This window comes from Phalacrocorax aristotelis, chromosome 6 (genome assembly GCF_949628215.1).
Source record: "Phalacrocorax aristotelis chromosome 6, bGulAri2.1, whole genome shotgun sequence".
NCBI classification, from domain to species: Eukaryota; Metazoa; Chordata; class Aves; order Suliformes; family Phalacrocoracidae; genus Phalacrocorax; species Phalacrocorax aristotelis.
This window is the reverse complement of record NC_134281.1, coordinates 18,768,202-18,791,703: the sequence shown is the minus strand read 5'-3', so window position 1 is coordinate 18,791,703 and position 23,502 is coordinate 18,768,202. Positions and strand designations below refer to the sequence as shown.

Genomic DNA, 23,502 nt, shown 5'->3' with positions numbered 1-23,502 from the left:
ACGCTTTTTTTGTACATATACAGTTGTTTTAATTTTTTGTTTACATTATTTCAGTATTGATGTGAAATGATGCATCTCTTCACTATATTTTTCAGGCATTATTTTCACACCTGGTAACCACTTACTGAGTAAAGACTAGTTTTCTTTTGTATATATTCAGATACTCTCCTCTTTCTCTGCTCTTTTTCTGCCTCATCATTGAATACGACTATATGTATATGATACATGCCTTTATATCTGAAAATGAAGCTCAGTTCCAGTTGGACATTAAATGGCTTCCTCCTTTTGCAGTGAAGTCAATTTAACATCACTCCATTATGAAGCTGCCCTTTCCTTCTAATGAAGGAAACAGTCACTATGATATGGAATGAACAGCAGGAAATACATTTTGTTTGGGACTGTTGAATGGCATATATTTTGTGGTTATGGTTTACTGCATTTGGTGGTTTGTTCCCCCCCCCATCTGCTAACTGTTGTTGTGGTAACAGCTGCATGAAAGGGAAATGACTGACTGTTACTCTCCACTGCCAGCCTGTGCTTGGTGGGGATAGGGAACCTGGTGCTTCCGCATGTTAAAGAATCTGCAGTCTTGCATTAGATTATTTGCTCCATAGCAAAATACAGATTTTTCTGTCTTCTGATCTGAATAATACATTCTTCTTCAGTTCTTAAGGTAATGGGTTTCATATTAGGAGAACAGTATCACTTTCTGAATATGTAAGAATATATAATGTTTGACACATCACTTTCAATGAACCTACACATCATAATGCAAATGTTTATAGCTGTATTGTAATATTACATAAACACTTTCCTCTTAGTGCCTGTTTAAACTACTTAGATTTTATTTTTAGGGGATGCCGTGTGTTCTACTTTCAATACAAAGGGAGTACATTTCTTATTTAGGGTATTGAACCACTTTGTTGCTGGCTGCCACGTGTCAGAACACAGTAATATACTTGACTAGTTTCTTATTCTTTTCTCTTTCATGAAAACAAGTTGTTCTGCTTTTTCTATTGTTTCTTGCTTTTTGATGGAGCACTCAGAACTGATCTGTTTGAGTAAACAAAACCAAAGACAGTCTTCTGCTGCATAGTCTATTTTGGAGACTTAATTTACCTGATAGCATTCTCTTAGCTGTTAGCATTTATCTCCATGTTCAGTTTGATATGTTAGGTACAGGAAAACATAGTGGTGCATCCAATCTTTTGTTTCTGACTGAGATATTCTAACTCCTGTTTTGAAGGCTGCTGTGTAGTGGATTCTAGGCCATTAAGTGATGCTGATTGGCTTACAGATATGTAATTAGGATAATTTTGAGTGACTTTGGAGAATTGTGTCTTCATAATGTGTGTGTGCATCTACTGGCACCTGCTTGTGCTTCAGCTTACATCTAACTTGTCTGGCAGATCTCATACGTCATACACTTACATAGATCAGCAATGTCAGACTGCAGAGAAAAAAATGATAGTACTGTGTTGTTATGCAGTCAGACCGTCCCCTGCCTTTGTCATCATTTCAATATGCCTTTACTGAACTCGGGTAGAAAGCTTGAAACGTTGCCAGCCTCCACTGAGCAATAATGAAAATGCCAGCTGGAAACTTGGCATGAGTGTTAGAGAACTGTCTTTTGTACAACTGAATTACCCAGTGTCTCATTTGCCAAGCTTTCCTTCAAACTGTAACTCATAAGAGGGGGGGAAAGGGTGAATAATTTAGCTCTAGTATGTGCAAAATCACACAGATTTTGTGTTATGCCTGTCTGCGAGGTGTAAATTACACCGTTTGGCCAACCCTTCCACATTTATCAGTAACACACTTATTGCTTCCCATCCTGTATTTCCACTACCAGCATGCTTTAATTCCATTTATGTTTCTGTTGCTCATGTAATGTTTCACCTAATTTTTTCTGCAGTAAATGTTAGTTCTTCATAGGATCTCTTTAGCTCATGAGGCATAATACAAGCTTTATATAGATAACTAGAAAAGTTTGCTACAAAATTTTAAATACTTCATTATGAGGTGTTTATGCTAATTACATAATAATTCTAAAATATTTCTCTTTCATTTTGCTGCATATATTAGAGGTGAACCTTCAGGCTGTAGTGTCAGTGTTTTCTGCTAAACTTCATGATTTTTTTAATTGAGCTGTGATTAATATGGTCTAAAGGATTATAGAAGTTTTGAAGTCACCTTTTTGATCTATATATATATGCAAAAATTATTTTTTAATTTGGCCATTTTCCTTAACTGGCTAGGCACCTTTGAAAGTTCCAGACATGGTTTGTCAATTTGTATTCTTGTAGTGAGCTCTTGTCAGATAGCAGAACGGCAGTAGTTCAATATCCAAATGTCTTTGGCACAGGTACTCGTGTTAATAGTCTGGGTAAATAAGGACATAACTGCTTTATAGGTAGTGTGTGGTTGAATAGTCCTGTCATGTAGTCTCATATATGAACACTTCTCAGCACTTGTAAGTGGTAAGGGTGTATTACCAGTGACAGAACTGAAGTCTCATCTGATAAGAGAAATTGCAATGCCTAGATAAAGTACCTTTTTTTGGTCACCTTGAGGCTTACAAGATATAGTTGTGATGTCCTTTTCTGAGGCATGAATCTGACTGCCAGAGTGTGGCTGAACACCCACCATTTGAGGGACTACCTTTTCTTCTGGTTTTTTCCATTTGAAAAGTCAACCAAAAAACCCACTCTGAGTTGTCCTGATGAGTTTTCCATTTTTCCTTTCTCTCTGTGCAGCTGCTGCTCGTTATGAAGAAGGAGAATCTGAAGCAGAGAGCATTACTTCCTTTATGGACACTTCTAATCCTCTTTATCAGCTTTATGACACAGTTAGAAGTTGCCGAAATAATCAGGGCCAGCTAATATCTGAACCCTTTTTCCACTTGCCCTCCAAGAAAAAGTATCCTGATTATTATCAGCAAATTAAGGCACCTATTTCACTGCAGCAGATCAGGTAAGAAAACAGAATGCAAACTACATCTAGTGGGAAACTATTCCAGGGTTTTTTTTCTTTCCAGAAATCCTATCTTGTGATCAAGTTGTCAATACCTAATGCAGTGCAGTACCATCTTTCCTTTATATTTGATCCCTTCTTGTTTCAAGTCAGTCTGCATCAGTCTTTTGATTATCTCTTATAGATGGCTGCTGTTGGGTTTGTTTTCCATGGAGTTTCATTTGTAATGTGCCTGAAATGTTGCCATATCAATAATTCTGAAGGCTAGGTGGGCAGCAGAGATGATGGCTTCTGCAGAACCCCCCATTATTCTCTTTCTTTGACCCTGATGGTTTGGTTAACCCTTACTGCCATGTTTTTTAAATTAATAGTCTTCAGCAATGTGGATTGTAGAAAGTTGTTGCAATTACATTCCTTTAGTCTAGGTCATGGTATAACTGTGGAGAATAATTATTTCCATTCATGATGTAGCTAGTCTGGACTGAAGTACCAAAGCAGTACACCATTTATAAATCATCTGTGAGCCATGAAAGTTTCATCAACTGCCAGAGTGCAGTAATTGCATTAAAAACCTGAGAAAAAAGAAGCGAGCAAAATCTTTCTTTAGCAGTGCAAGCTAAGCTCATATGATGGATATATGTTAGAGTCCTGAGTGCATTAATATACCTTAATGGGACTGACCAGCCTCAAGTGGCCCTGGCCTCCTGCCCGGTGGCACCTGGGGCTCCAGTCCCTGCCAGCAGGATGCTCGTCCTCCAGCATTAGTGAGTGAGGACTGGACCCTAACACTGTTCATGTGTTTTGTAATCCACTCTAATACATAGGTCCATAGGTCTGTAAATTTTAGTTATACCATAATATGATCTTCTAGACTTGGTTTCATTATTAAATAAGCAGTGCCTTTGTTAAATCAGAAGGTAACAAAGCGCTCTTTTTTTTTTTTTTTTTTTTTTTTTTTTGGTAGAAAAACGCCTGTCAGAGGGTGTTTTGTATGTGCTGGGGAACAAGTATGGAGCTGCCACACTGGTTATGTATCTGTCAGTGGCTTTGAGGCATTTTTTTTCTTATGTCTTAGTACAGCTGTTGGCTTGGCAAAGAAAGTGTCTTGTCTTGAACAAAGCACAAAATGTACTTGATAGGAGAAAAAAAAAAAGTGAAATTGAGAAAAATCATTGGTAGTTGTCAGGGAGCATTTTGAGCCAATACTCTTTGGTATATTCAGACAAATTAAGTATAAACAAATTTAATTGGGAAAGACTTTCAATTGAAAAGATACTTGATATCAGTCATAGGACAAATAATTTGCCACAGAGAAGCAGCTGTGTTTCTGCTTTCCTTACAGTGTAGGCAGGTTGCATCTGGCTATGTAAGCAGTGCAGAAATTGCACACAAATGTATGAAGAGCTGTAGAAAAAGAATTTACTTAGTGCTTGAGAGCTTAGAAAATAAAAAGGGACAGTCTTTTTAGAAATAATATTTGTAGCTCACAAGTACAGTATTACAATAGTCCAGCTTCGTTTAGCAAATTGTGAAATTCAACTGTTCTTTAAATTACCACATAATCTCAACTTCTTACTACACCGAAAAAGCCTTGAAGTCATGCATATGTGCACTTCATTGTTCTGCTTTAAGAAAAAATGAAGCTAGCCTGGTTTTACTGGTACTACAAATGTGTCTTTAGGTATTCAAAACTGCCACTCATTTGAGGTAGAGGTCTGCTTTTTATTGTGGGGGGTTTGTTGGTATGGTGTTTTTGTTTTGTGGGGGTTTTTTTTGTGAACGTGGGTTTCAGGGTTTTTTGTGGGTGTTTTGGTTTGGGTTTCTTTTTTTTTTTTTCTTTTTTTTTTTTTGAGATTTACCTACAAAGAGAATATCTTCTGTTCACAAATGGGGACAGAAGAGTTAATTGTCCTAGTGGAAAGTTGAAGGTGTTGGGTAAAGCCCGGCATTCCTGTCTCATGTGTTTTGCTTTGGCACCTGGCTACCAAGTCTATCTGGCAGAGTGAACTGTGAAATGTGTGGGCATTGCAAATTTTAGAGCTAGTCATATATTTCAGGAATTTGTGTATGTTAAATGCAGGAAAATTCTTACAAAATAATATATGATTTCTAGAGGGAGAGTATGGTTATGTTTTGTTTTAATGAGATGTACTTTATACCTATCCCAGCCTCTCAATCAGTTTATGAATATTATGAACCTAAGTCATTTGAGCTGAGTGCTGATCCTGAGCTGTTCCTGGATGTGGGAGGTAATCCTGCTGATGGGTTTGGTTTTCTGCTAGTTTCCTCCTGACTTGCTCTTTACAGAACATAGGATAGCTGAGGTTGGAAGGGAGAACATCCAGTCCAACCCCTGGCTCAAGCAGGGTCACCCAGAGCTGGTTGCCCAGGACTATATCCAGTTGGCTTTTGAATATCTCCACAGACAGAGCCTCCACAGCCTCCCTGGGCAACTAGTGCCAGTGTCTGATGACCCTCACAGTAAAAAAAATAATAATTTCTTTTTTTTGCTTCTGTTCAGATGAAATTTCAATTTGTTCCCATTACCTCTTGCCATGTCATTAGGCACAGCTGAGATGAGTCTGGCTCCCTCTTCACTCCCTCCCACCAGGTGTTCATACACCCACTGATGAGACACCCGCCCCGTGCCTCAAACAGGACAAAATTCAGAGCTGTAGAACAAGAATAGCCTAGTTGAAAAGAAAGGCATGATGCTGTAAAGGCTGTGAGTTTGAGGTGTGGTGAAAGTGCCACAAAAAATGGAGGTTATTCTGCAAATATAACATTGCTGGTAAAAAGTCATTCTGTAATTATAAATGACTGGAGGAATAGTTGGGAAATAATGCAGCAGAATGCATTCAGTTACCTGGTACTTAGTAAGGTATGGTAAGTGCTAGATCCTGGCATGCTTACAAGAATTGTGTTCCTTACTAAATTTTACAGCGCTAGTAAGTGTAATCCCTCAGGCAAGTGGGTCAGGGAATCCCCTGGCAGATGTTCTCTCCTAATGCACATGTGAGGCCAATGTAGGTGTGCAGGCACTGAAATTGGTATCTTCTTTGGCATGCCTTAGTGTCTTAGATTAGTGCCTTAGTGTCTGGGATTGTAGTTGAGATTTTAAAAAGTGTGTGGATCTAGTGTAAAACACGGTTGGTTTTGTGTGATATCTACTATTTGAGGTTTTGAAATACATTTTTCTTATGAACATGCATCCTGTTGAACAATTGTCTGCGACATGGGAATCTAAAGGTTACACGTCACTGCACTGGGGTGTGTTGAGGTTCCCTTGAAACTGTGAAATTTGTGGTGGCTCCTGTTGCCTTTGGATTAATTATTAATTATTTGAGTTGAACTTACAGTAAATATGATCTAGTCAAACATATTTTGCCTTATAACTTAACCGCTTCTAGTAATACGGAGTGGAACTTATCTTGAAATAATGGAGACTGCTGTCCAGTTTAAAGCCTGAGTAGTTTATAGAGAATTTTTTTCTTAATATTATCTTAAGCCCAATACAAATTAAGTTCTTAATTAAAAAATTTTACAGTAACATTTTATTATTACATCGACTTTGGAAAAATAGTATGTCACTGTTACAGTTTGCTTAATTTATGAATGAGCCAACTGGGAAAATATTATCTGCAGAGAAAATTATGTGTCTGTAATATTTAGAACACCTTGTAAATCTTCACTTTATCTGAGACTTAGCAGTTCTTTCATTCCTTTTTTCACTTAATATAGTTTAATATTTGTTGAATGTTGTACAGTTTTAATCTTCTGTAGGTATAACCAGTTTTCCTACCTTAGCAAGTATTTTCAGTGCATATTGTATGTATGGCCTTTATAAAATCACAGGTTCAAGCAAACAAGGTTCTAGACATACTTCATAAAAAGGTTGTTTCATTCCTCAATTTATCAAACGCCTTTATTGCATGCATTCTTTGTTACATTGGTTTATTTTTCCCCAAAGAGGCTGGACTAGCCTCTGGACTTCACAATTTCAGAACAGGAGAAAAGAAGTTACATGATAACTGCATTTAGCCATGTGTTTGGATAATTTTTTTCCCTTGGAGTTTTTTAGGCATAGTGTGGCGCTAATAAGACAGATCTTTTGATTCTGTGGAGAGAGTATCTCACTGCTCTTCAGTTGCCTCAGACGTTGTGCCTGGAAGGGTTGATGAGTTTCCAGTAGACTTTTTAGGGAGTTGAGTGTCTGCTGTATGTTGTTTTTTTTTTTTAATTGCTATTCTGATTTTGACCAAATTAAATGTCATGCCAGTGTTGTTTTGGGCTTAGTGGCCTTATGAAACTGTAACCCACCTTTTAAACTGTTTCTTCCTCGTTTTGCAAAGGTCATTGGGTTTAAAAGATTATTCTTCCCAAGTTTTACTCCTGCTTTCAGGTACAACTGTATCACCATCAATCATTTCATAGAAATTTCTCTTGGTTTCTGGTGTATAAAGTTTAGTTTGTAGTATGTTGGCAGTGACTTGATGTTGAATAGAGCCATGGATTTGGTTAGTTTTAGCCTTACTCTGCAAAATAAATTGATGTTTAAAATTCTTTCCTTCCAAGACTGGTGAGATTTTTTTTTTTAATTTATTGTGAAACTGCATTTCATACCGTAAATCCGGAAAAGGCATGACACTTGAGTTCTGCTGAGTTTGAGTATAATTAATTCTGTTCAAAGTACTTTTATGAATAACCTTCTTAATTAATCATCCTATCATTTGCTGGCAATAAGTGCATTGAAGAGGTAGACCAGGATTACTTTTATGCCTGCGCATTTTTCATTCTTCATATGTGTGGTTGGAAGTTGTCTATCTTTCCAAACCATATGGGTTAAGTCTTGATTTTTACTTCTGTTGTCAGGCCTTCCATGAATTCAACTGTAAATGTAGGTTGTTTGCTTAAAATCACATGGGCTGCACCTTGCTTATTTGGTTGTGGATAAACAAATACTGATAGAAGCAAGATTCTATTTCCTGATAAGATAGTTTGGATGACAGCTCATCCTTCCTTTTTGAAGGCAATGGTTCCATTTTGTTTTCTGGCTCTAGGTTAAGATTTAAAGGAGGAAGGTATAATCAAGCTGCTTTTTTTCACTTGCGAGCTACTGGGGTCCTCACCTTCTCCATCAGCTTAAAGATTTTGTTTCTACAGGGTCACGAGAGAGCAGAGGATCAGTGCACATAGAATGATATATTTAAGGCAACCTCATATGTTTTTTCTGCTTTTTGGTGTGTCAGGATTAGACTTGTGCATTGTAATGTGTGTAGGTCACTGCCTAAATGCACACAAATTAAGCTAGTGCAGGATACCAGGGCTATGCAGAATAAGCGGTATATGTTTAGATGCAGCATGTGATCATGGTGTTCTGGGGTCTGCATGACCTACCTCCCTGTTTCTGGGAGGAGAGGTAAAGCAAATCCTGGATTTGTTTCTGTCAGGTGGCTTGGCATCTGCTGGTACGAAGAGTCACCAGTTTCTTTTACCATATCATGAAATTGTACAGGACCAATTTAGAATTCTCTTTTTGTAAAAAGAGAATAGTTGCATGCAGGATATATTCCCTAGGAAACACTACCTCCTTGCTTGTTCTGCCTACAGCTTTCTTTGAACTTGTTCTGCTTCAGAGGATATGACAAATTCCCCCTTTTCTCAGTTTCATAAAACTGGCGCCTACCCATACAGAATTTGATAGAGCAGGAACAAGATATGTTTCTAATAAGTAAATTTAGTTTATAGTATCGTGCTGACAGTGTTACTTCATAGATTCTGAACTTATATGTGATAAGCATATAGAGTAGTCTATTGGCTTTACTGTCTCAGGAGGATGGTCATTGATGTTGAGTTTTCTAGTCAGTGTAATCCTAGACTGCCAGTGATTCTTTCAGGGCATTGCTTTTCTCTTCTTGCTTCCCCATATGCTGACATTAATGCAGTTTTAAGTTGGGTATAGAACAACTCCAAATAAAGAGGAGTAGTACAAAGTGATAGTAGGGAAAAGCAATTTGAACTGAAGAAGTGATGCTTCAATTTAGATATAGCCCTTTGCGTTATTTCAGAATGCTGAACCCAGACCTCGTGCAGGAGTGATCAAAATATGAGCTTGCAATTCTGTGACTCTTATTGAATTAATTGGAAGGCTAGAAACTTTCACAGTGTTTTTTCTTTCTGCTGTTTAGTCTCTCCAAGCTTGTTTTAGTTCTCTGAAAGAAAGCAAACATGCCACAGTTGCCCAAGAGTGTTTATAAACTACATGCTACTAATATTTAAGCAAAATTTGAGCCAAGAGTTGAAAAGCAGGAATGTTGCATGCACACTTGCTTACTGCAGAATAGATCTTGAGAGGACTTTATCCCAGCTTGGTGGTTATGATTTGTGAAGCAGGATTCTTTGTCCTTGAGCAGTTGTGTTTATCAGTAAAAAGCAGTGATTTAAGAATTTAATATTCAGATCTAAGGCAGTTGTCCTAGTCTTCACTTTTAGATCCTTACAGCCTACTTCTGCAAATTTGTCAGTATGAATTGTCACTTGGAAACAAATTATGCTGATGCCATCTGCATCCAAGGGGAGAAAAAAGTCTGTTGGTCAGCGTTTCTCTCCAATGCTGCTCCGTAATTGATTTCTACACAGGACTTGCTTTTTGAATTTATTTTTTTTTTAATGCTCTTATCTTAAGTAGTTCAGCTGATTTGGATACTTTTTCTGAGATGCAGAATTGCCTTTAGACATTTTTGTTTTCATTAATCCGTTGAAAGTTCAAATCTATTTTATAAACATTTGTAATAACATCAGTAAACAAGGAAATTACTGCTTGTTTACACACACCTAATTAATTACCCTATGTGCTGTGACAAATTAGAATGTTCTCAAATAATTGTTTTGAAAAAAATTGAAACTCGCTTTTGATGGTTCTGGTAAATATGAGGTTTTTTTTAATGCAGGGTTTTTAAGCCTTTCTATTCCAACAATCTAAAAAATAATGCAGAAAGGTTGGCAAGATACTGATGTCTTAACGTCTTAAAGGTACATGAACATAAAATGGTTCATTTTAAATGAAAATGGCAACAAGTACTTTTCTCCACATCTTACCTTCAGGGTATTTTTCCAAAATTGTTTTTTACTTTTCTCGTAGTCATTAAGGACATGCTAGTTCTTCAGATCTGGAAGAAATGAAGAAGAAATATGCTACATTTCAGTAAGGCACATGCAGCTGCCATCCTGGCAACATGTAGTTAGTTGGATGTTTCCTGTAAAATGTATTTTCATCTCAACAGCTTTATAGACACATGTGCACTTCTCAGTAGTTTTTATAGCAGCTGCAAGCTCTGTGCCATGTTTAATCCAACCATGACTTCCTCATCCTTGGCTGACCAGTGAAGAGTCCCGTTTAACACAAGTTGAACGTTGTTACTCTTTGTTTGCTGGTTCAGCTACAAGATAGCATTGATGGGTAAGGTTTGGGACTGAAAGATTTATATTTATTTTGTGGTAGTGCTCGTGCTCCATTAGGCAGGTTCACATTCAGCTGGATGCTGTAGATACCAGACTAGGTTTAAAGGTGGTGAGCAGGTTAAATGTGGTGTGTAACCAGTGGATGTGACAGGCAAGCGGGTCAGGAAGGAGGTGTGAAGGAGAATGTCTTGTCTTTTGCAGTTGTGATAGGGTTTGAGCTTTTTTTGTTCTTGTAGATTACTGTTTTCTGTTGTGTTTAATGAGGTGTTGGAAGCTTTAAAAAAGTTGGCTAAAACTTTCACCACTTGTGCAAGGAGAAAATGCATTAAGTTATTGGCAAGCCAAGTGCACTGATTCATCTGTTTAGCATATGAAAAACTACTTTTTTTTTGTCGTTAGTCCTATTCTAACTGTTGTTACATGAAGTACACTTGCATGGGTGGTACCAATCAGCAACCAGGTGGCATTAAGAGAAGGCAAAAAATGGAGAGAATTAGTATGAGAGGTGTTGGGCAGTTTTGTTTCTTACTGAGGGTGAGTAGAACTGATGTTGTGTAGGGAACACAGCATTTGTGGCTGTGCAGAGATAACCCGTTGTGTTGACATCATAACAAGGGCCTACAGGTTGCCCCTGAGGCATACTGGCATAGTCTCAGCAGGTTGTGCCTCTGCCTCATCTGTGCCACATCTCGTCAAAGTATGAGAACAGAACTTAATTCTGCACAACTTTCAAGGGGGCAGCTTTCAGAATTACTGAAATAATTCTTTAAAAGGAGGTATGCTTGCCTAATAGTTACAACTGCAAGATGCTACTGCAGCATCAGAAAAAGAAAACACATTCCTGTAATTAGAGCTCTTTGGATATTGACCTATTGTGATAATGAAGATGTTGAAGAACTGTTTTGCAATGTAAACTTGAGAAATACCAATTGGATATTCCACTCTTTTGCAGAACCAAGCTGAAGAACCATGAATATGAAACTTTAGATCAGTTGGAGGCTGATCTGAACTTGATGTTTGAAAACGCCAAGCGCTACAATGTTCCCAATTCTGCCATCTATAAGAGAGTACTGAAAATGCAGCAGGTTATGCAGGTATGTGGAGTAGAACAATCAAAAGGATATAACTTCACATGTTAATTTATTTCAGAAAAGCATTCATTAGGGAAATAATCTTTAACTAGACCTGTATTTGCAGTAATATTCTCTTGCTTAGAGAGAAGTATGGGAACGAAGAGCATCATAGGGTGATTTTTCTTCAGCACACCTGCTGCCTTTTGTGATTTCTTTTCGTCACTTTTATTCCTTACTATGATTCTTAACCCAATTAGATTGTGAGAAGATTGATGTGGGGTTTTTTTTAGGGTTTGCAGGTAACTGGAAGATGCTAAAGCACTTCAGATTTCATGAAGAGTTCCAGTTAAGTGCTGCAGTCTAAAATGGCATTGTTTTCAAATTGATTCCTGAAAAATTTTTTTGACAGTTGAAAAGAATTATACTGATATTTTGTCTCAGCCAACTTGTGATGAATAAATCACTGGGAATATTTTGATGGTGGTTTACTCTCAAAACCGGTAGTTGCATTTTTCTTTGTGCATCTGATCTGTTCTGATGTTTAATATTGTTCTGGAAATGTCCGGCAGTGAGTTTGGCTTCAGGGATTTCTTCTTTTCTCAGGCAAAGAAGAAGGAGCTTGCAAGGAGAGATGACATCGAGGATGGGGACAGTATGATTTCTTCTGCTACATCTGATACTGGAAGTTCAAAGAGGAAAAGGTATGTACGTCTAGTTCCTGCAGACCATGACATTACTACACCTTTTATTTTTTAAAGACAATATTAAGCCATGGTTTTTAGCATTTGTGTAAGGATTTGTAGTTCTGAAACTTAACCTCATTAAGTGTTGGTTCTAATTAATTCAAAACTATTTGCTGAATTTATTTTCCTTTTCTGCCTATTAGTTGGCTGTTGTCAACATCAGTTCAGTAAGTGGCATGGACACTATAGTTACCCTGAATTAGGTAATTTTGTCAGTGAATTTCAGGGTTTTTATTTTTATTTTCGTTTTTTTTTTTAGCCTGGTGTGTGGACTGTCTTCACAGGTTGTTAGCAATGGTTGCTTCTTTTCTATTACTTCTGATATATGACTATTTAAGTTGGGTAGCAATTTCGGAATATAATTAAAGGTAATGCTATAGTTGAATTAATTTTTTGAAAGTTTATAGTATTACTCTACAAATATTCTTACTTGATGAAGTCTCCTGGCATAAATATTTTCATTTCTTTCCATGACCTGAACTCTGCTTGACGAGTTTTCTTCATTAGAGGACTGCTTCTCTCTCGCTTCTGAATTTACACTCTCTTGTTACTTGCCCATCAGTGGCTGGGCCAAAGAGGGTATTTGACAAATAGATAAACTGCGTATAATAGGTTGATTATTCTGGATACTGTAATGTAAACAAAAAGTGTTTTTAAAAATATACTCTTTTAGTGAGCAATAATGCTAGTTTATGGAAAGTATTCTTTAACAGTGATAGCTGTTGTGTAATTAATATTAGTGATGTATTTCACTCCAGCAAATGATAGTTTCTCTAGTCTGCCTCATGGTATAATTTGAAATAAATTCCAACTTTTCATAGTATCATTCCAATAGTAGCAACTGCCAGTGTAAAACTGTAATTCTGCATCTTTTTTGGTGTTGCTTATGACCTTCAGCTTCCTGTATTTTTAGTTCTTTGTTTTGTCAAAGTGAGAGCAGTTGTGGAGGGAGAAAGGGAATGAAATAAAGCATCAGCAAAGATTCACTTAAGAGTAACATATAAGTGCAACAATGTACACTCATTAAAAAACCTGCAGAGAGAAAATGTTAACAGGGATTTAGGAGGTGGTACAGTCTAGGGTTACTAAGAAGAAAAGTAGGGGTAACGGTAAGACAGACCACAGTACCAAATGAAGATCAGGAAGGAACAACTTGCAAAAATTGCTAGTTTTGCAATCTTCAGATTCAAAGAGAACTACTAACCTAATGAAGCAAGTCAAACTGTCATCAGTGTTCTTTTAACCCTATATTGCTTTTGATCACTTTGTGCAAGAGAGTACTGAAATGCTTATAAGAAAAAAATCTGTCAGGCCTTGTCATCTAAGAACAGTAGACGGAATAAGTTGTGTCCATAGGTAAGGGAAATCAAAATTATTTTATTTTTTTCATGCCTGAAGAGAACCTGAAAATACTTTTGACATTATCAGTTCAATACTTGTCAATTTCACTTGCTGAATGATAGGAAGTAAAAGATTGTAAATGCTGCTGGTAGCAGAAGTGAAGCATGGAGAGGAATTCCAAAATGTTGCAGAAAAAGGAAACTAATAATCCAGGCAAATTCATTCCCATTAGGAAAATAATAGTGACACAGAAGAAGGTTATTTGAATGTCCCTGTTTATGTATCAGATGCATGACCTGAATCTTGGCTACTGGCAGGCCTTTTACTATTTATTTCTGCTTTGGTTTTGCTTTACCTACTTATATTGAACTAAATGTTAAAATGTGGAATTTGGAAGCATGCCTCTCTTCTGGCATAGCTCATCTGCTAGTGTGAACCGCTAACTAACAAGTTTCCAGCAGTGAAGATAATCCAGCAGTGAAGACAATGCAGAAAAAAGTTTTTAACTTATAGAAGATACAACTTGAATTTTCTCACATGTTATGAAATTAATTTTCATTATGCTGTTTTGCTGACCTCACCAAGGAGCAAGAGGTATCCAAAGCATGAGGCTGTGCTGGATTAGATATGTTTTAAATATAGGAGGAAAAGATCCAGATGATGGAAAATCTGTGATGCAGTTCGGTTTCAAGCAAGTTGATGAACAGTGATGTTTTGCCCGTTCTGCAAATGAAGGTGGTAGTTGTCTTTACAGATAATGTAGTCAGAGTTATAACTACCTGAATAAGTTTTAAAGAAACTGCAAATGGAAGCTGGTTTAAAAGTGCTTTGTGGAATGTGCATTTCTAGGAGTGCCATGGTATTGGAGCTGAGATTATACATTATTAACATCAGGTTTCCTCTCCCTTACCTGATTTGCTTATAAATCATGTAGTGTATGTACAAGGAGCCAGGCATAACTGTTTTCCTGATAAGCTGTGTCTTGGTTGTGCTGTGAGATTTTTTGAGACAACCATAATAGTTACACATAGGATGACACTAAAGTTTGTGGTGGTAGCATGTACGCAGCATGTATATGGCCATTTTCTAGCCGGGTTTGCAGTTTTGGTGAGCTTTATTAACTTGTAACTTCATTTGACTGCGCTTGATAGATGCTGCAGACCCTTTTTTTTTTTTTTGCTGCATTCCTGATGTCCTTAGTCGTCTTGTGTCTGGTACTGAAGAAGACACAGAATTATTCTGAGATAAAATAGCTCAAGTCTTTGATGTTCTGTATTCAGCAGATGTAATAATGAAGATACTGGCTGAGGGGTTTTTCCCTGTTTGCACTAGGTATTGAGGTTCTGGATTCAGATGTCTGGTCCTGACTGATCTGTTTTCTCTGCAGCTGGAAAGTGCTTAGAGCTCCTTTTGACCTTTGCACTTCTGAAAACTAGTTGTTTGTTTTATTCTATAGAACACTTAAACTCAAGGTGAATGAAAGAAAAATCATATCTCAAAGTTGGTTTCCTGTTTATTTAGCAGACTGCTGGTTATGATGCTGTCAATTATTAGCAAATGGACCTGCATTTCTAGTACAGTGTCTTAATGTTGAACTTCTTGTGTGTGTGTTTAGGTGTTTGTGGTTATTTTCTCATGGTAGAGACGAATCTAATTTTTATGTTAGTGTTGGAAGTGGGGCCAAGAGCCCCTGACATTTATTCTTTTCCTTTTTGTTTTTCTCCTTAACCTAACAGTAAAAAGAATATACGAAAGCAAAGAATGAAGATCTTATATAATGCAGTTCTAGAAGCTCGAGAACCAGGCACAGGCAGGCGGCTCTGTGATCTGTTTATGGTTAAGCCATCCAAAAAAGACTATCCAGACTACTATAAAATTATCTTGGAGCCAATGGACTTGAAAATGATAGAACACAACATCCGCAATGATAAGTACACAGGGGAAGAAGCCATGATTGAAGACATGAAGCTCATGTTCCGCAATGCAAGGCATTATAATGAGGAAGGCTCCCAGGTAGTGTTTTGATTCTCCAGTCACACTTAACCTCTCTGTTTCTTTGCAGACATGTAAGTTATGTTAGGATGGTTTAGCTTTGCCTATTATTCATATTATTTATGATAATTGTTTATTGAACTAAAATAGAAATGTGACTCTTTCTACTGTGTTTTAAATTCTGTCTTCGTCTATAGTTTTGTAAATATGAAATGCAACATACTCCGTTGTGAAGGTTAGACTTATTTCCTGTTAGCTAAACTTGATCCTCCACTACAAAGAATGTCAGGTGAATGTTCCCTAGTATGTTTAAAAAAAAAAAAAAAGCTGGTTATTAAATTGTCATTATTCATTGTCAGTTAATCATGTGAAGGTATTTGCACAGTGAACGGTCATCAGCATGTGATTTGGAGCTCAGAACTTCTGAGGAGGGATGTCTTAGGTGGAAAGAAACCGGCTTTGTTTCATGGAAGTGGGAGAGTGTGGGTGATCAGACTAGAAGACCTGACTTGTTTAGTCTAGCAAAAGGAGTCTGAAGGGAATATGCTTTTCACTTAAAAGTACATTGTAGGGTGTTTCTATATTGTGTTGTTTCTCAGGCAGCAAGCATGTTGTGGAACAGCGTGGTGGTAAGAAACCTCCAGCTATTTCTAATGAGGAACTTGATCAGCTACTGTACAGGACTTCATGATGAGGTTGCTTTCACCAGGGTTGGATTTGAAGACCCAGGAGGACTGTTCTAGCTCTGTGTACCTGTGTACCTTGATGGAATCACAATAGTTCAAGAGAGATTTCATTGCTCAGAAGAATGATTTGATGAGGAGTTTGATAAGACAACTGCACCTTGTGTTTTGTCGTCTTTGGAATAGAAATGCAGCTTAATTGGATAATTTATTTAAGATTTATGTCTTCCTGATCTAGATGGTGTTCATCAGTTCTGCTTATCTGTATAAATCTGTTAAAGGTGTACATCTGAGAAATAAGTCCTTCTTTTCAAACAAGTACTTGGTTTTGCATTCATCTTTTTCAAACTAACATTTACATGTTTCTAAGGGGCTAGTTCTAAACTAGTCTAAACATGGTAAACCTTGTTTTATTGTTTTTTGGTTATTTTACTGATAATAGGTATATAATGATGCCCATATGCTGGAAAAGATCCTTAAAGAAAAAAGGAAAGAACTTGGACCTCTAGCTGAAGATGATGATGTTGCATCCCCTAAACTAAAGCTAAGTAAGGCAACCTTGTGCCTTCCTATGTCTCATTTCAACACTTACGAAAACGCAACAATACAAACTAACAGATCTTCCTTTTAGGATTGAAGACATGATCTGCAAATTTACACTGACATGCAAAGTTGAATTATATTTTCAAAATCATGAAAGCAATGGTGTGTTTATATGTGCATGTAATAGAATTTAATTGTTGCATATAGCATTTTCTAAGAAAACTAATTTAGAATGAAGAGGGAAGACTTACAAAAGGTTGGTTTAGTCATGTGGTGTTATCCAAATGTTAGATACTTCATTATGTGCTCAGTAACACTTCATTAGCATACTTAATGTATGCTACTGGGATTGCTCACAAGTAAGGTGCTTCTCAAACTGAGTAAAGCTCTTAATTTCCCTGGTCAAATGTCTGGGGTTTCCACAGAATGATAAAAGAAATGCGAGCTTTATTTGGAAAATTATTGAAAGCCTTGAAAAACAAAGAAGCGAAATTTCCAACAATATCTGTTCCTAGACCTGTTGCCCTTAAGAACTAGATTTGCTACTACTCAAATCTTATGTCCCCTTAGTATGTGTTCAGACTTAGCAAACAGAGAAGGTTAAAATTGCACAGAAAAGCTTAAAGAAAATAACTGCACACAGCCTTCTTGTGCAGCTCTTGGGTAAGGTACAGGTGGTAGAGACTTCACAGACAGCGACTGTGCAGTACAGTGCAGGTTCTGAATTAATCAAAAAAGATAATCTGATAATCCCATGAGAGGCCTTATTTTACATTTTACCTGTAATAATCCTCTTTAAATTGGCATAAACCTGTCATAAGGAATCTGATAATGTTTAGAATACTTCATTTTAGTAGTAGCAAAACCCCTGTGGTGACTGGATTTTTAATGACTGTAGAGAGAAATTCATGTAGAGCTAGTAAGATAAAATTTAATTTAGAGGAGTTATTAATAACATTAGGTAGGAAAAGATATTTTCCATGCTTCAATCTGAGGAGACCTTCACCAGGTGGATCACGTAGAAACATGTGATCCTGTGTTTGCCAAAAATAACATCTTAAAAAAATACTCATGCAATTATGAAAAATAAAGGAAGCTGCAACTTGGAAAGACTCACAAGTCTTCTGCCTATAATGTGGGGTGTTTCTTCAATAAGCAATTCTCCAATGGAAAGGAGATGGGCAAAGAAGCATGCAAGCTCTGTTTTGTAAATTGTTTCCTTTTTCTCTGCTTAGGTAGAAAAAGTGGCATTTCTCCTAAAAAATCTAAATACATGACTCCAATGCAACAGAAATTGAACGAGGTGTATGAAGCAGTTAAGAATTACACGGATAAACGAGGCAGGCGTCTGAGCGCCATCTTCTTGAGGCTGCCATCTCGGTCTGAACTTCCTGACTATTATGTCACCATTAAAAAGCCTGTTGACATGGAAAAGATCAGAAGTCATATGATGGCAAATAAATACCAGGATATTGATTCCATGGTAGAGGACTTTGTAATGATGTTCAATAATGCTTGCACATATAACGAGCCTGAATCTTTGATTTATAAAGATGCTCTGGTCCTGCATAAAGTTTTGCTTGAAACTCGGAGAGAAATAGAAGGAGATGAGGATTCTCATGTGCCCAATGTCACTTTGCTAATTCAGGAACTCATCCATAACCTTTTTGTATCTGTGATGAGCCACCAGGATGATGAGGGCAGATGCTACAGCGACTCCTTAGCTGAGATTCCTGCTGTTGATCCCAGCTTCCCAAATAAACCTCCTCTGACTTTTGATATTATCCGCAAAAATGTTGAAAATAATCGCTATAGAAGATTGGACTTGTTCCAGGAGAATATGTTTGAGGTACTGGAGAGGGCAAGGAGAATGAACAGGTGAGCAAAGCTATATTTTTCAGGTGGTATTTGTCTTATCATGTGAGGAGCATGACTTGCCAGTGTTGTCTGCTGCTTGTTATGGGCAGGCACAGAAATCTATTGGTAGAGCGAAGCTTTAGTTTTATCACTAAATGTGGTGATTGATTGGGTATGTGTTTAGTATTCTGTTTGACTCTGCACAAACTATGTTTCTGCCCTGTTGTATGTATTTTTGTACAGGACTGATTCAGAGATCTACGAGGATGCAGTTGAACTTCAGCAGTTCTTTATTAAAATTCGAGATGAACTTTGTAAGAATGGAGAGATTCTTCTGTCACCTGCTCTCAGCTATACCACTAAGCATCTTCACAATGATGTAGAAAAGGAAAAGAAGGAAAAGCTGCCCAAAGAAATAGAGGAGGATAAGCTCAAAAGAGAGGAGGAGAAGAGAGGTAGCTACTTTCTTTTCATTAATTTTAAATGTATTAATTGAAAAACCTATGCCTTTAACCTACCTATGCATATAACACGTGCTCTGCTGTTGCTGAAACTTCGCCTATTGAAAGGACCTTAATAGTCTGGTTGTCCACCAAGAGTCTTGCATTTTAAAGCTATGAGAGATTTATTTTATTTTGATCCTTATCAACCATGCCAGATGGCTCTAAGAAAGAGATGTAGGTAGAAACTAACCTTATGTAAACTCTTTAATCAGAACACATTGGAGTACCAGTAGTCTTATTTCAAGGAGATTATCAAAGAAAACAATAGTTTTTTACTATAGCTTGCTGCCAATAATGACTTCCAATTTACTGTTGTTTCTTCTTTGACAAATACTGGTTTCTTGACGTGCTGATGTAGCTTTTAACACTGCTAAAGAAATAGTATTTAAGTAAGCCTTTTGTGTTTCTTACTTGGCTACTGTGAGTGTGAAGAAATGGGCCTGCATTATTTTGTAGGGTCAAGAAACCTACTGTGAATGTCCTTTGTGTTTCATGGTTCCTGGCTGTTACATGTCATCGTGGAGCAGGTCTAGGGGAATGAATAAAGCTTTCTAATTGTTCCTTTCCACAGATGAGAGCAGAGCTGTTAGCAAATAGTCCTCGAATTGTCTAACATGGTTCATCTTCCCACATAGCACTAATGTCAGCAGCAGTAAAGTCTGATTACTCCAACCAGACTCAGTGTTATAAGGGGACAACCGCTGTGATGCCCTTTTCCCATCTTCCTTTGAGACCTGAAAATCCCAAAGAAAGCAAAATATGCCTTTCTGAAGGCTTCTAAGCTCAGTGCTGTCATTGAGTTCCTCTTCACTAACTGGGAGAGCTCAATAAAATTCAGCCAAAGAAGGGTAACCCAACCTTCAGCAGCACCAGTAGCAGAAAGGCTAGCAGCACAAAACATGCTTAAACCCTTGCTTCACAGTGGAAGTCAGTGACAGAGGGGTGCATCAGGTATAACATGGCACTTTGCACTCAGCTAAGGGTGAGGGCATTCATATCAGCAATCTTGGCTAACGTGGAAATGTGGCATTACAGAATGACAGAATGGTGAGGGTTGGAAGGGACTCCTAGAGATCATCTTGTCCAACCCCCCCTGCTTGAGCAGGCACGCCTAGGGCAGGAGCACAGGAATGCATCCAGGCAGGTTTTGAATGTCTCCAGGGAAGGAGACTCCACAACATCCCTGGGCAGCCTGTTCCACTGCTCTGTCACCCGCACAGTGAAAAAGTTTTTTCTCATATTGAGGTGGAGCTTTCTGTGTTCCACCTTGTGCCCATTGTCCCTTGTCCTGTCATTGGGCACCACTGAAAAGAGTCCAGTCCCATTGTCCTGACACCCACCCTTCAGATATTTATAAGTATTGATGAAATCCCCCTTCAGTTGTCTCTTCTCCAGGCTGGACAAACACAAGTTTCTCAGCCTTTCCTCATAAGGGAGATGCTTCAGTCCCCTGGTCATCTTGGTAGCTCTAAAAGGTAGCATTGGTAACATCTGTTTTTCCCTTCTTGAAATAAGAAGCTGAAAAGAGTGAAGATTCTTCTGGATCAGCTGGACTGTCAAGCTTGCATCGGACCTACAGCCAGGATTGCAGCTTCAAGAACAGCATGTACCATGTAGGAGATTATGTGTATGTGGAGCCTGCTGAAGCCAACTTGCAACCTCACATAGTCTGTATTGAGAGGCTGTGGGAAGATTCAGCTGGTAAGGATGTCTTTGCTATAGGAAAACAATATGGTGAAACTTCTTATTACTATTTAAAACTTTCAGTTTGAGCTTTTCCTGTGTAGATGTTATTTTATTTGCAGAAGTATGTGTGGACTGGTGAGTATTTTTCTTGTTTCTAATTTGCTTTATTCCAAAGGATATCACAAGTACAAAGTTATTGGATCAGCACGTGCTTTTTTGTTTTTCGTTTCTACCTACCCTCAAATTTAAGCATCCCAGAAAATAAGCTTTTCGAAGTGGGATGGGCTTCTTGTAATTTAGGTATGGAGGAACACATGGGGGTTTTCTGTGCTGAGGAATCTGAACCAAAGTTGGGCACATTTAACTGCAAATATTCCACAGAACAGCTCGGCTTCAGAACTTGACTTTGTTAAATTGCAGAATTGAACTGAATCTTCCATTTCTTAGGCCATAACAAGTACTATTTAATGATTTTCTCATCAGGGATGCCTTCTGTTTGCAGCAGGTACTTCTCTGAAGTGTAAGGAAGGCTAGAGATACGACAAGAGTATGTGATAAGCATGGTGACCTCTCAGCAACCCTGGAATCTACAATCACAGAACTACAGTGGGGTATAGCGGAGTTAGCCATTTTGTCGCTTTTTTTTTTTTTTTTTTTTAAAGGGATGGAGTGGGTGTGTTACAAGGACAGATTAAAAAGGTCGTGACTCTTAAATTTGGAGAGGAGAAATATAAGGCAGGATAAAATTAAGGTTTGCAAAATCATGAAGTAGGTAGATAAGGTGAATGCAGAAATACTATTCAACAAATCCAGCAGTACTAGAGTTAGAGGGCACTCATTGACACTAATAAATCAGATTAAAACACATGATAGTGCTTGGCTTTTCAATACAGTGGGTAGTGGGCCTCCTGGCTTCCCCAGGAGCTTGTGGAAGCAGTTTATATCAGCGGGTTCAAAAATGGGTGGACAAGTCCATGTACAACAACAGGTCTAAACCAAATAATAAAGGGAATAACCAGTAAAAAATAGTCAGATAAAGAGAATAGCTCTCTAACACCCCTAATGCAGTGACTGTAGGAGGAGTGGAATGAGTTACAGGGAGTGGCTAAGATCAGATGTGTTCTCCTAATAGCCTGTCCTGCTCACTCAGTTGGATGCAGTGTATTTGGGTAGATAGACGTTTGGCCAGCTGGGTGTTTCTTATGTTCATTTGTCTGTGATGGAGAAAGTGAATAGCACTTTTTATTCTGGTTCAGTCTATAGATTGCAGGTTTTCTTTCATTTAGAAAAATATACATATTTCTAACTTATTTATAAATCATTGTTAACAATTTGAATTTGTCACAGTGTAACATGGAAGAAATAGTTCTTTAAAAACTTGAAACCAGTTATCCAAGGTTCTTCAAATGATCAGGTAGTTGTTGTACCGACTTTGAAGCCATTTGAAGGCCTGAAAGTCAAAATTTATAACTAAGTTGCAGACTGTTTCCTGAAGTCATCTAACTCAACAGAACTGATTCCTCCTTTATTTTGCTGAGTCAGGTTTTACCTGGGAAGAAACAGTTTGCAGGCTTTTTAAGCCACCTGCTTTCCATTACCTGAAAAAGTTAAGGAATCTTGTCCTGTTTTAAAACAGTTTACTTCTCAGTATAAATGACTACATGGCTGTTTGGTTAATCAATCAGTCCATCTATAGTTGTTTTTTCTTGCTCATGCTCTAGAGAATATACCATTTCACATAATTTTCGCTTTCTTTTTCCCTCTTTTTTGATGTGTCTTTTGGTTTGCCTTTTTTTTTTTTAGGAGAGAAATGGCTCTATGGCTGTTGGTTTTATCGACCAAATGAAACGTTTCATCTTGCAACACGAAAATTCTTGGAGAAAGAAGTTTTTAAAAGTGACTATTACAATAAAGTTCCTGTTAGCAAAATTTTAGGCAAATGCGTGGTCATGTTTGTTAAGGTGAGAGACTGTTCAGACTAATTTGCTAAGCAAATAATATGTTTTATGCTGTGTTCTTGAAGAGGTGTAGGTATTCTATTAGGGACATCCTACTAATACTTTAATAAAATAGGACTTGCTCCTGTGTATTGTTTGTACTCTTAATTTGCTTCATGAGGTATGTAGTTCCAGGTGTTGGTGTTTCTCGGTGCTGGTTGGCTTGTAGAATCATATGCCTATTAGATAATTAGCTAACTGATTTTTCATAGCATGTGGTAGAGAAATTGCAGGTAACTTCTTAAAGGTTCCCATAAAAGCATGTAGATTTAGGTTTGGTAGAGAGGAAGACTTTAATAGCTTGGTAAGAGCATGAGTCTTTCACCTCTGTCTCAAGATTGATTCCACATCATCCTTGTGCTGAGGATTTTTTGGTTGCTTGCAACATATCTATCTCAGCCAGTTTTTAAAAGGCAGTGTGTTTGTATAGAAAAAAGTGGTACTGCTGCTGAGTACATGAATGGGTATCACAGTCACATAGCAGCTTACTTTCTTCGGCCCCCCCCAACTTGGTGGTCATGTCCTCTTTCCAAGTCAAAGCTCAGAAATCTTGTAAAGGTGGTTTTGGGCTGCAGATCTTGGTACTTGTTAATGTACTGTTTTGGTGACATGAACAAAACCTAACTTTTCTCACATGATAACCTTACTGA

The 23,502-nt window shown here is 37.6% G+C and overlaps 1 protein-coding gene across 12 annotated transcripts in view; it reads left to right on the top strand.

Annotated features, from left to right (window-relative positions):
• PBRM1 (polybromo 1) overlaps positions 1–23,502 on the top strand; it is a 64,732-nt gene that overhangs the window by 17,134 nt on the left and 24,096 nt on the right. For all 12 annotated transcript variants that reach the window (XM_075096343.1, XM_075096339.1, XM_075096334.1 and 9 more), the window contains 9 exons: positions 2,757–2,973; positions 11,387–11,528; positions 12,111–12,208; positions 15,328–15,604; positions 16,709–16,814; positions 18,045–18,687; positions 18,910–19,121; positions 20,685–20,870; positions 22,659–22,816. In XM_075096343.1, the coding sequence (XP_074952444.1) occupies positions 2,757–2,973; positions 11,387–11,528; positions 12,111–12,208; positions 15,328–15,604; positions 16,709–16,814; positions 18,045–18,687; positions 18,910–19,121; positions 20,685–20,870; positions 22,659–22,816 (2,039 nt within the window). The remainder of the gene's footprint in view (positions 1–2,756; positions 2,974–11,386; positions 11,529–12,110; positions 12,209–15,327; positions 15,605–16,708; positions 16,815–18,044; positions 18,688–18,909; positions 19,122–20,684; positions 20,871–22,658; positions 22,817–23,502) is intronic.